We start from the raw sequence: 13,513 nt of genomic DNA on the forward strand, positions 1-13,513 counted from the left end.
AGTCTGTGGAATTGAGTTCCACTGCTCTATTGACCAATTAGGTTGTTTGTTGCTCCAGGCAAAGCAAGGCTGCTGATTGCAGTTGGTGATATTTGGTGTAGAGATCTCAGTTGTAGAAACCTTAATCCTGTTGAGGCCTTAAACTCCTGGCAGATGTTTTGCAGGGATGTCTCATGAAATATATAGTACTACACTTATGAACATCCTCTGCTTACACGGAGTGGGCTTCCTGTGCATTTCTGGATGATGGTGGGCCTCTTGCTTCTATTTCATTGTAAAAATCACTAACAGCCAACTTTACAGTGTAGGCTGTCAGAAATCGCATGAATTGACAAAGCCAGCAAATTTTGAGAATGCTATCTGACAATAACATTCTTTTCAAAATCAGTCAGCTCAGCTCTATGTGCCATGACAAGATCACAACAGCTAGTTCAGTTGGGAAGGTCCAATAAACTATGAAAACAAAGGTATCCTGATATGTTTTAGAGGGTAATGTAATACTTAAATTTAATTAGTACATCAAATTTACAGTAGACTGTCGAAATAATAGCACCCCAAATAACAGCACATTTGAAATCAGATGTATACATACAGCACAAATATTTTGCAGTGCAGAAAAAAAGAAAATGGCAAGTCATGTGATTACTGTATTTGTTTACGATCACCATTTTCAAAGTGAATTCTGTATTGATATCACAGATTATACCGCGGTTTTACATTTATTTTAAATTAAAAACCATTCACTATGACTCCTAAAGCTAATAAACCTCCTAGATAGAAGAAAAGAAGAGCAACGTTAAAGCATAGTGACAAACTTGATATAATCCAAACTATTACATTAGAGACACTCAGAATGTAAATTCATATAACTAAGAAATACTGTTCAAGATTTAGACCTAAATAGATGTCAGATGTACTAATGAAGCTCATTGCAGAGAAGAAAAATGTGTGCGATGCATATAAATTATCAGGTGACACAGAATCCTATGGCAGATATAAGCAAGTTTGTAATCAAATCATAAAGCAGGTTAGGCAAGCGAAGGCTGATTACAAGAACTCTTTGGCAAAGGATGCAAAGAAAAACAAAGATTTCTTTACTTATGTAAACTCTAGAAAAAAGGGGATGAATCAGATTGGTCCACTTGATGTGGACCAATCTGATTCATTGGTGGTTCGACTGTTGATGATCCTGCTTAGTTAGCTGACAAACTGAATGAGTATTTTGCATCTACATTCACACATGAGGAATTCTGTAAGGAAGGAGAGGACAGAAGTTTACTAAACTCTAACAGGGAGCTAAATGATTTTGTAATAACAGAGAGCAAAGGGGAGGAGAAATTGTTGAAGTTAAACATAAAAAAGGCATCTTGGGCAGATGGAATCTATCCAGTTATATTGAAGGAGTCAGCAAGGGAAGTTAGCAAACCCTTAGCCATAATTATGAGAGCATCCTTAGATTCAGGGGAGGTCCCCATGGATGGAGATGTGCAAATGTATCCCCAATTCACAAAGGGGATCCAAAGGGTGACACAAATAATTATAGACCTATTAACTTCTGTTTCGGAGAAAATAATGGAGTCACTGGTTAAATAAGCATTGCAGGATCATCTAGACAAGACTGCAGTAATAGTTCAGACACGGCATGGGTTTGTTAAGGGAAAGTTTTGTCTGACCAATTTGATTAGATACTACAATGTGGTCACAAAGGAATTGGATGCAGGGAATAATTTTGATATCATATACTTGGATTTCAGGAAAGCTTTTGATACTGTTGCACATGGAAGTGCAACAGTATCAAAAGGACTGCTTTCCAAATTGGAGTGGTATGGCATTAAAGGCAAGTTGCTACAATGGATAAAGGGATGGTAGAGTGGGAGACAACAGAGAGTGGTAATAAATCGACACTACTCTACATGAATTAATTTTATTAGTGGAGTCCCTCAGGGTTCAGTGATGGGCCCATTATTGTTTTGTGTATTTATCAATGATATTGAGGAAGGTATATCAGGCTTAAATGTCCAAGTTTTCAGATGATACAAAGGTTGGCAGAGCTGTTAATGACAGTAAAGACAGTATGCTACTGGAACAGGATCTAGAAAAGTTGGGTAAATGGGCTGAGAAGTGGCAGCAAAAGTTTAACATTGACAAATGCAAAGTATCGCATATGGGTAGCAGTAACTGAAGAGAAAAGTACTAACTGTATGGTACTACACTCAGGGAAGTGGAGAATGAAAAAGACCTGGAGGTAATTGTGCAGTCAGATACGAAGTTCTCTGAGCAGTGCAGATGGGCTGCCAGAGCAGGTCATGGAGTTTTGTCAATGATATACAGTGTGCCCCGTATCCGGCAATTCAGTTACGCACGGTTAACTGCAGAAAAAAAACGAAAAAACTTAACACGTACAACTTGCATATCCACTACGATACTTCCCTTTATTTTTTACGATGTCGATTTTAAATTGAATAGCCTCCTTCCCTTTATTTTTTACAATGTCGCATATGGTTTGGTCACCAACATTATAATGGTTCTTTAGAGATTTAACCAATGCACCATTTTCAAAGTTTTGAATAATTTCAAGTTTTTTTCAATTTGAAAGCAACTCTTGTGTTTGCCCATCATTTTCATGATTTCTAAACAAAACAAAAAAATAGTTACTATAAAAAAAAAAAAAAAAAAAAAAAAAAAAAATTCCAATATCCCTGACATCAATACCGAAACGAAATTTGTCCTTTTGCAGTGTGACAGAACTTAACAATTGGCACAATGCACTAAATCAAACTAAACATTTGGTGTCTCTCTCTCTTTTTTTTTTTTTTTTTTTTGAGCATTAGGTGTGAAGACAGCAGGGGTTGCAGGATAATAGGTACACTATTTTCCCAATGACTGCTTATAACACTGGTTCTTATTGCTTATTCAAGACTTGCAAAATATCTGTTTATACCTATTCTAGTTTTATTGAATTTTATGATTTCTGGTTGATTTTTTTTTTTTTTTTTTTTTAATTTGGAGCCTTGAAGTGTCCTGGTTAATCTGCTTCCCGGTAAATCGAGTCTGCTGTACTTTATTATTACAGTATTTAATGTTGATAATGTATTATGTGTGTTTAATTTAATAATTAAACTTTATTATACGTATGTATGTACAAAAAAATTAGGTTATATATGGGGTCAGCAGGTGTTCACTTATATCCGTGGTTTCAGCCATCCATGTTAGGTCTTGGAATGTATCCCCCCCCAAGGATACAGGGGTCTTACTGTATAGGAATTTTGCTAGCAGAGACAAGGAGGTGATTATCCCTTTATATAAGACAATGGTCAGGCCACACCTTGAGTACTGCGTACAGGTCCGACGGCCTCATTTTAGGATGGATGAAGAATTGCTAGAAGGAGTACCAAGAAGGTTAACAAGATTGGTGAGAGGAACAAAGGGGTGCTCTTACCAAGAGAGGCTCAAGTTCTGCAAGTTGCAGCATCTAGAGACTAGGCACCTGTGGGGTGATCTGATTGAGGTGTATAAGGCCTTGAATAGTTTGAGCAGGCTCAATGCTGATGGGATACTTCTGCTTGCTCAGATTAAGAACCTGAGGGGGTATAGATTCAAATTGAGGAAAGACAATTGCAGAAGAGATGTGTGGAAGTTTACCTTTAGCCAGCAGGTAGTTGATTGCTGGAACAGACTTCCATCTGTTATTGTGGAAGTTGATAGCTTAAATAAATTTAAGGCTGAACTAGACAAATATTTGGAGTGACCGGCTGTTGGGTGAAATGGGAAGTTTTTTTTTGCTGATGCTATATAAGCTTGCTTTCTTGCATTGTATGCCTCAAATAATGATACAAAGGTTGGCAGGGTTGGTAATGGTAGTGTGCTACTGCAATAGGATCTAGAAAATTTGGGCAGATGGACTGAGAAGTGGCAACTGAAGTTTAAAATTGACAAATGCAAAGTACTGCATATGGGTAGAAATAACCCCAAAAGAACGTACCAACTGTGTGGTACTACACTTAGAGTAATAGAAAATGAAAAAGACCTGAGATTAATTGTGCAGTCAGATATGAAGTTTTCTGAGCAATGCAGACAGTCGGCAAGAACAGGTCATGGGGTTTTGTCAATGATATACATGAATTTTGCTAGCAGGGAAAATAAAGTGATTATCCCTTTGTATAAGGCAATGGTCAGGCCATGCCATGAGTACTGCGTACAGGTCTGGAGACCTCATTTTAGGAAGGATGTAGATTTGCTTGAGCATGTACAGAGAAGGGCAACAAGATTGGTAAGGGGAATGACGGGATCCTCTTACCAAGAGAGGCTTAAGTTCTGCAAATTTCAGCGGCTGGAGACTAGGCACTTGCAAGATGATCTGACTGAGGTGTATAAGGCCTTGAATGGATTAAGCAGGCTTAATGCTGATTGGATTCTTCCTCTTTCTCAGATTACAAACCTGAGGGAGCGTAGATTCAAACTGAGGAAAGACAGTTGTAGAATAGATGTGTGAAACCTGGCTTTTAACCAACAGGTAGTTCTTTGCTGGAACAAACTTCCATCTGCCATTGATAGCTTAAATAAATTCAAGGAGGAACTGGACAAACTTTTTGAGGGAATGGTTGTGTAACTTTTAATTTTTTTTTTAGCTGATGCTGCATAAGCTCATACGCTTGCTTTCTTGCATCACATGCCTCTATTACTAATACTAATATAACCATGTGTATTGTGTATGTACTGTAAATTGTGTGTTCTCTGCTCAATTTACCTGTTTTGGTAGACAAATCCCAGTTTCGGGGTGGGGGGGGAACTCACTATCTCCACCTGAGACCTACTAATTCAGCTACAGAGTGAAAAACAGCCTATAAAAGTTAGTCATTAATGTAATTTGAACCCAGGCCTTTTCTACTTGGTGTGAATTGGATGGTGATGACATCACTGTACTACCTGCACAGACTAAACTTTATATAATAAAGAAAATAGAACAGGTCATAAGCAGAAGTGTATTAATGGCAGAATATAACATTGGATTATCAACATGTTTATGTTTTTTTATGTGCAATTAATAAAACTGCATTCTTAATCTCTCTACTTCTTATTTGGGATCATTATTTCTGCATTAAATACATTATAAATAAAACTTTCTAGATAATGGAAAAATTGAAATAATGAATCCCCAAAGGTGCCATTACTTCGAAAGTCTACTGTATATTTATTTTTGCTTGCATATTTCAAAATTGCAAGATTTTTAAAACTTGATACTTTTTGGAGGTACCTTTCATACTTGATACTTTTCGTACTTGTGTTTAATTAGTGCATTAAATTTATATTTATTTTTGCAAACATAGTTCAAAATTGCAAGGTTTTTAAAACTTGATAACAGAATCTCATAATGAATTTAGAAAAACATTCTTTGAATAAGCATATAGTTTATGCATACTGAATGTTCTAGATGTAGGGAGTTTCTCAACGTTAGTGTCAAACAAATTGTTGCTTGTACAGTTAATAGTTTCTTCTGCCAGTGGATGATTGATTCTTGGAACAAACTTCCATCTGTTGTTGTGGAAGTGGATAATTTGAATAAATTTAAGGAAAAACTAAAATTATTCGAGGGAATGGAGAGGAAATTTGTTTGGTTCTCCCCTTTCCTGGTTGGTGCTGTATACGCCCGCTTTCTTGCATTATTTTCCAGTACTAATACCATACTAAGTGCCATTAAGTATTATTAATGTGATTTTATATTAATTGTATTTCCACATCATGCCTTTCACTCAAAATGCAACTGACTGGTACGCTAAACACAGCTGTTTTCCACATGTCAATGGGAGGTTTAAGTCCCACACATATACCTCATTCTGACATAACAAGAATATTTTTTTGGTATTCACTGATAGCACTTCAATGAATAATGCAAGAGAATTATTTCCCTATTCCCTGAAATCCCCATCACCCATGTTAAGTTAAATCTTTTTAGTTGTTCTGTGGAACTCTTCAGTGTGGTATGAACATGCATGTGCAAAATTTTACTATCAAATCAAAAAAAAAAAAAAAAAAACATACCTGTTGCTGTAGCTACACCTGCAGCCATTCCAAAGGTACAGCTTCCTGCAGGAGTTGGCTGAGTATAACCGCTAACTGAAAGAGTAATAAAATTCATAGATGGAGAGCACAATTGTAATATTTTTTATTAATTGATTTATTGAGTGCTTACACATAATAGGAGCAGTGGAGAGACTGCCCCAAGAAAAGATTCATGATATACTTTACAAAGTAATAGTATTAAAAGTATTTAAGTTTATAACACGTGAAAAGGGCAACTCTTTCTACCATATCTTAACATTGGGCACAAGATTTTGACATGCTATCCAAACTCACAAAAGAAAATGGCATAAAAAGTTTTTGGAAGATTTCTACAACTGTTTGTTTGTTTGTTTGTTTTGTTTGTTATTTGGTTTTTAGGAGCATTAGCAACTAAGGCCATATTGCTCCGGGGATATGCGGTGGTCATTCCATGACCTATCCGCATCCTCCGTATTTGGTGGGCATGGGCTCGAACCCCAGTCTAATCAAGAAGCGTGTGCTACGCACTGCTGCCCCTGCCCACCTGGCTATGGAGGCCCCCGATTTCTACAGCCTAGCCAGCTTTTCTGCTACTCATTCTATGAATTGAAGCAGTCACCCTTCTTTTACATAACATCATTAAAAAAAAAAATCCATGTGTTTAAAAAACAATCCTTGGCTATAATTCTTCAAGTTATAATGAAGACAAAAAAAATTTAGAGTGAACATCTAGAGAAAAATGGAACACTGATAACCTAACAGTTTTAACTCATAATACAGAGATACCACATTTAAATGGTTAATCAATCTATACATGCTGTGTTTTAAAAGTATGAAGCGAACATGATTTTCTAACTGTTCAACACTGTTCTCAGATTATATAGGTGTTTGATTTCCTCCTATCATGTCTGAACAGAACTGCAGACACAAGAACCGTTTGTTCCTTCTTACAACATTTTTCGAGCATGATCATATATTTCTTGACCAAGTCATTAGTTTGTTTATGTTTAAAGCCATTTGTACCCACATGGATCACTGTACGCCCTTTACTACCCTTAAAAACTAATAGTTGGTTTATCAGATCTGTTTCTGCACCTGGCAGACACTCTGGTTCTGTTCCATCTGTCTTTATTACAGAATATATTTCCAATTTCCCTTGCAATTAAATTAACTAGAAAGACTACCTCCTGTCGAAACAAGGCATTCTGCACTGAAAAATTCAGCCTGAGGCCAGACTTGGGAGACCAACACATAGTATAGAACCAGACACCTGAGTCTCTGTCAATTTTTCTAAAGAGAATCAGTCCCCTGTCTGATTTTTTTCTAGGGCATCAGTTTGTGCTCTCAGAGACACAATCTTCCTGCATGTTTAATCAGCTAGAAAGTTCTGCATATATGTAACAACGAGTACAAGGAAAAAGGCTGTGACTCACAGGCAAATTGTCAGGTACAGTTATTCCATCAGTCATGATATGTTATGTGTTCCTTTTGCAGCTGAAGCCAAAATTTAAAGTAAAAGTGAAGTAAAGATTCAAATAATAAAAATATCAAAATAACCTAGTGAATTACTTTTAAAAATTTCCCCTTAAAAATTAAACTAAAATGACAAAATTATCAAAATATACTGAATAAGGCTTAAATTCTGATTATTGGGGAAATGCCTTGTTTCTACTCCCTCCAGTTAAGTGTGTGTCTTGAATTGCTTTGTTGAGCAAATCTGGGCTTATCCTTAAATAATAAAGCTCGGTATGCCATTAGTATTGAGTCTATATAATATGCTATCTGCACTGATTCAATGCGCTTTCTGTGATATAGGGTGAGGAAGAAACATCTATTTTATTTTTATATGTACAGTTCTGGCCTAGCTGTAGTGTAATGTATAAATATCATACTTGATAAAACCAATCAGTGAAGTGGTGTCTATATACCATAGTATAATGTCATGTTGTGTTGTTAGTGTTGAGCGATTAGCCACTTAGCCCAAACAACAGCAGCAAGCAACTATCATTCGTAGTGTCCGAATGTGGTCATTGCCCTGGAGAGGCATATAAATTTGGGCACTGTTGCTCTAAGCAGTTACATACTATACAGTGAAAGAAATCTCACCCTGTAAGACTATGTACAGGGTCAGCTATGAAAAGGTAAAGAGGGGAGGAAAGAGAACAGGAAAAACTGGTAATCTTGCATATAGTGTCAGTTTCAGGCATATGACTGCCTTTGGGCAATCATATGCCTGAAACTGATAGATATGGTGCCTAAATACATTCAAAATGGAGTTGTCCACCCCTGTCTTCATGCTAACAGTGGAAGGTAACTGTCTTTGTTAATGGGTGTTGCCCTTAGTCCATTTCTAATAGGTCTTCTGGTATCACATAGGTTTTGACTTGAAATCTTCTCCAAAGTTTGTCAACAATCACAGGATCAACATTGAGCCATCTCTATTGAGACTAACTAGCCTCAAGCCTTCCAATGGCTCTCCAAATTTAACATTCAGGCAGGTGGTTTTGGGACATTCTTGAAACTTTTAACTCTGTAAAAACACTCTTGATTTTTATGGAGTCCTTATGTGCTGTAATGTAATAACTAGATCGTATGTATAGCTTAGCTTAATTTTTCAGCACTCACCTCCTGCTGAAAAATTAAGCTAAGCTATACATACGATCTCTGTAAAAACAATAAAATGACTTGACTTCTCATTTGGTGAATGAAAAATAAGTTTTCTTTGCTTTCCCCACTGCCTTATAAAGTTTGATTTCTGGACAAGCCACATTAGCTGCTACATCACAGAGTCCAGCCCCATTTATCTGTATTCATTATATAGTATGAATCAGAGCTGTACTACTCAATATGTTCTACGTTGATAATAATATTAGTAAAATAATAAGAGGAGTTTACCTCAATATAGTGCGTAGAACACTTCCGTATGATACCCTCCAGAAATTAAAACGGAAAAAACGAAAAAAATCGACAACTTACTGGTACATTAGAGTAAAATATAAATAATTAAATAATCAATTTAACACAATTCAAACCAATTAAAAATCAAATTAACGCAATTAAAAGAATCTAATGAAAATATTCAAAACGATTTTCCTTCCTGAAGCTGACAACGCTTTTCGACCATATGTCATGATCACAGGAATGAAAATTACCGAATCGGGTTAAACCTGATACTTAAATAGAGATTATTTGTCTTCGCGCATGCGCGTAAAGGTATTCATTATATGAAATTTACACCACCTTTTTTCAGTTTATAAAGATCCTTTCACTGCACATTTACAATATATGTGGGAAAGATGTTACAAATAAGCAACACATCTAAGTTTTGAAGCTAGCACAATACATAATGGCTGAAATAATGTGTGGAAAATTATAAATGACTTCCAGACAATACAGAAATGAATTGCAAGATTCAAATGAAAACATTTTTTTTTTTTTTTTTTTTAACCAACCTGATACATTTTCAAAAAATTCAATATAGTTTAGACCAGTGGGACACCACAAACTTTTTTGCTGCAGACCCCTTTTGATTCCCACCTTTATTCATGGATTCCCAAAGTAAAATATAATTTTGTTTCATTTCTGAATAAAAAAAACAATAAATAAACATTGTGATCAATACACAAAAACATTTCTGAACTACAAAATTTGCCCTCCTGTGTTTCAAAATATGCAGATTTAAAAAATAAAATTAAAAATATTGTTCACTTATTTATCTGTACTCAGTCTGCTCCACACACTATCACATATCTCAGCTTCCAGAAATACTAGGGGGGGAAAAAGAAGAAAGAAAAAAGTCTGTAACAACTTACTGCTGAGAATTAGTACAGAGGATAACCTTTTATTTTTTTGCTATGTCTGTGAATGCATGCTTCCACACACATTGCCCAGAAATGAAAAATGATCTCTGGTGCAATTAAAATAACAATTTGAAATCTATAATTCATTCGTGGTACACGTAATGAGTAGAGTTCACTTTCTTGTGGACTCCCCCTGGGGTGTGTAGACTACTTTGCATGCTGCTGGTTTAGATACAACCCATCTGTGAACCAGATCTTTATACTCTGCTCATAAATCTTTTGGTTGCTGTTGATACCATTGTTTGATGGCTTCCTTCACTACATCATCCCTGTGGACTCGGCATCCTGCTAGGCAATTCTACAGCCCCAAAAACAAAAATCATAAGATATATTCAGCTTCCTGCTCACATCATGAACTGTCATATACTGATCCAACCTGATGATGTTGTATGTAAAGATAATGTTTTCTGTTGGAGGGAAGTCCTCCATTGTAAAGAACTGAATAAAACTGTGTTGTTCAAGCCAGGACATCTCCATTGCTGTGAACATCATTTGTCTCTTCTACTGCACATACAGTGACAAGTGATCTATTGGTATCAGTCCCTAAATTTATAGCGATGATGGCATATAATTGAAATTTAGACAATAGAAATCATTTTCATTTGATTCACTTTCCCAAATTAGCTTGAAAATATAATGTTAGTGTGAAAATAGTGCTGTATTGAGTAAAAAATATATACTTCCCTACTAAAAGTATTCAAACAGAACAGTGCAAAAAATGTATGCAAAGTAAGAACAAGTTTAAAAGTGTAAAGGAAATACCAGAGATATCCCAAACAAACAGAACAAGTAATGCATGTACACTTTCAAAGAGGTATGATTGTTGGATGCCAATATCAGTAGGTGTTTACTGCATGTGATGGCTGCACATTTGAACCTTGCAAAATCAGCCATTTCTAATGTAGTGAACAGATGTAAGAAGGTGTATGAAAGAAGAAATCAAGTAGGGGGGGGGGGTACCCTAAATGTGGAATTATTGATCTCTAAAGAAAGCAGTGAAAATGAACTGAGCAATGTCCTTGGAAAACATTACACTGGAGCTCCAGATACCCACAAGAGTATCTGTAAGTGTGCCCACGGTTGTAGGGAACTGCATGGCAACTGCACAACTGCCAAATCACACCAAAGAACACCAGATATCATTTTCAGTGGTACCTAGCCCATTGTTCTAGGACAGTAGAGAGGGAGAAACAGGTATTATAGAGCAAAGAGTGGCATTACAAGGTCTTCAGGTCTGACAGTTGAGCATAGCTGTGGACATCATTTGCCACAGTGTATTTGTGCTCATGATGAAGTTAGGAAGAGACTGGGTCCTGGTGTTTGGCCGCTTCTTGTGGTTTGGACTAAGATCACTGGTGATAGTGTCAAAAATCATCAATGCTGAGTTATACACTAACATCCTGGACAATTCTCTGGCAGTTTATAGAAATGGGTCTTCCATGTTCCAGCATGATAATGCATCCCAAATAGCAAGCATTATAAAAACCTGGTCTGAAGAAAATGAAGTTCAGCAACTGTCCTGACCAGACCAGGTATAGACCTGAATCCAATCAAATACCTTTGGGATGAGCTGGCAACTGCACTGAAGAAGGTATGGACATAAATTCCTACTGCCTGCTACAGTGAATCACTTTCAAAACAGATGATGCTGTCACTGGGACCAAACTTAGGCCTATAATTTTTTACATTAAAATGTTTTCCCAAGCATGATGTCCTAAAAATTTTTTTGTGGCATTACCTGTCAGATGGCCACACAAGAGAGTAGTTCTGATAAACTGTTTTACCACATCAGCAGCAATGCTATAGTTCTCACTTCATGAATATCATCTCTTGAAAGGGATGAGAATGGAATTTCTTTTACCAAAGATGTGAAAAAACAGCAAGGAAGATTTAGAATACAGGGGTATTGTCTGTTGTTCAGGACAGTGGATGGCCACCAGCTTGAAAAGATCAAATTTCAAAGGCTAGTGTCAGTCTTGGAATTATTTTATAGTTGATTGTGCCCAAAGGGCTATTCAACACAATATACTGGCATTGGGTCAAATAGGCCCTTTAGGAATCCATACAAAAAATAAAATAAAATAAAAAAATAGTTCTCGCTCTAAGAGAGTGGATGAAGCATAACTTTGGAACGTTCTGCAGTTATGATCAGTCATGTTCCAATGAATGGTTGGTGAATACCCATTATTAGATAAAGAAATGGTTTCCCTAAATACTATCCATGAAATGACAGTTTATTTTTGTGCTACTGTAGGGAGTGGATTTACGGAAAATTTTGTTATTAGGGCCATTCTTGTTGGTAAGTTTCAAAGTATCATGGCCCATGATAAGTCCATATTATATCCAGTCCCAAGTCAATCCTAGCTTCACAGTTTACATTAAAAACAGGCATTCCTAAGATTCTTCTTCAGGTTCACTGTTAGTTTTTTGTGTTAATTATTTATCTTATGCTCAATTCAGCTGATATTAATTATCTTGATAAAAGATGATTTTTTTTTTTTTTTTTTCATTAGAGATAAAGAAGGCTCTCTTCAGCTTCAGTTCACCATTGCTGATGCAGTTTTATGGTTAATACTCCAAAATGTTTAACCTTAATTATGTGATCTGTCATGATGATGCTATCATCTCTGATTATGTAAAATTTGTTGGGGCAAGGTTTTGTTATTGGTGCATGTGGATGAAAACCCTGATTCAGTGAACACTTTTTTTGTTATTTCTGAAGACTTGTTCATTCTCCATGGAAATGATTTTTCCATGAGTGAAATATGTGCATAGAGAATTATTCTATACGGCAGAATTTCTGATGGTATGAGATAAATTTTTATGCCCCTGTCATCGAGAAAGCCATTGTATATCATAATACATATACAGAGGAAAATAATTATCATAAGTAATCTGGCAAAGAACCTTTGTGCTTAAATGAGGATATAATTTATCTTCAGATGCAAGAAGTCTCATTTTCATTTGAATTTTCTTGTACACAGGAATATAAAAGTCACAAATAAGAGCAGTAAACCCTCAATTTAACAAACTTTAATTTAACAGACTTCGAAAGTAATTATTAACTCATGGACAAGTAATAAATATTTTCACTGCCAGAGAGCAGGATTTTTTTTCTCAACATCAGCTTTCATCAGCCTGCTGGACATGTCAAACATCATGTAAGAAGTTATCTGATTCTCTGGTAAGGTATTTGAGAAACCTTCAGAAGGTAAATAAGCTTTAAGGCAAAATTTTGGATGCCACTATATGATACAGCAAAATTTCAAACTCTTCCATTCCACACATCAAGTGTGGGACAGTTTGAAATTTAACAAAATGTAAAATTATGTTATTACAGTATTTAATGATTTTATTTCATAGTACCAGTTCTAAGCAGCAGGGGTTCAGCAGTAAAACCTGTTGATAAGAAATACTATAGAAAGAAAAAATAATTAATTTTTTTTTTTTTTTGTTGATTTACCAGGTCATAATTTTCCAAAATTATGCAAACCTATTTATCAAAACATAGTAGCTTACCACTGCATAAGTACATCACTTTTTCATAACATTCTAGCAGTCCTGACACCATAGCGTCTGTTAAATTGAGGTTTTATTGATTGAAAACAATGAAA

The 13,513-nt window shown here is 35.8% G+C and overlaps 1 protein-coding gene across 3 annotated transcripts in view; it reads right to left on the bottom strand.

Annotated features, from left to right (window-relative positions):
* LOC150080548 (uncharacterized) overlaps window positions 1-13,513 on the bottom strand; it is a 318,665-nt gene that overhangs the window by 84,137 nt on the left and 221,015 nt on the right. For all 3 annotated transcript variants that reach the window (XM_090381740.1, XM_090381739.1, XM_090381741.1), the window contains exon 8: window positions 6,040-6,114. In XM_090381740.1, coding sequence (XP_090237866.1) covers window positions 6,040-6,114 — 75 coding nt within the window. The remainder of the gene's footprint in view (window positions 1-6,039; window positions 6,115-13,513) is intronic.

This window comes from Mastigoproctus giganteus, chromosome 9 (assembly GCF_048544385.1).
Source record: "Mastigoproctus giganteus isolate SK-2022 chromosome 9, ASM4854438v1, whole genome shotgun sequence".
NCBI lineage: Eukaryota > Metazoa > Arthropoda > Arachnida > Uropygi > Thelyphonidae > Mastigoproctus > Mastigoproctus giganteus.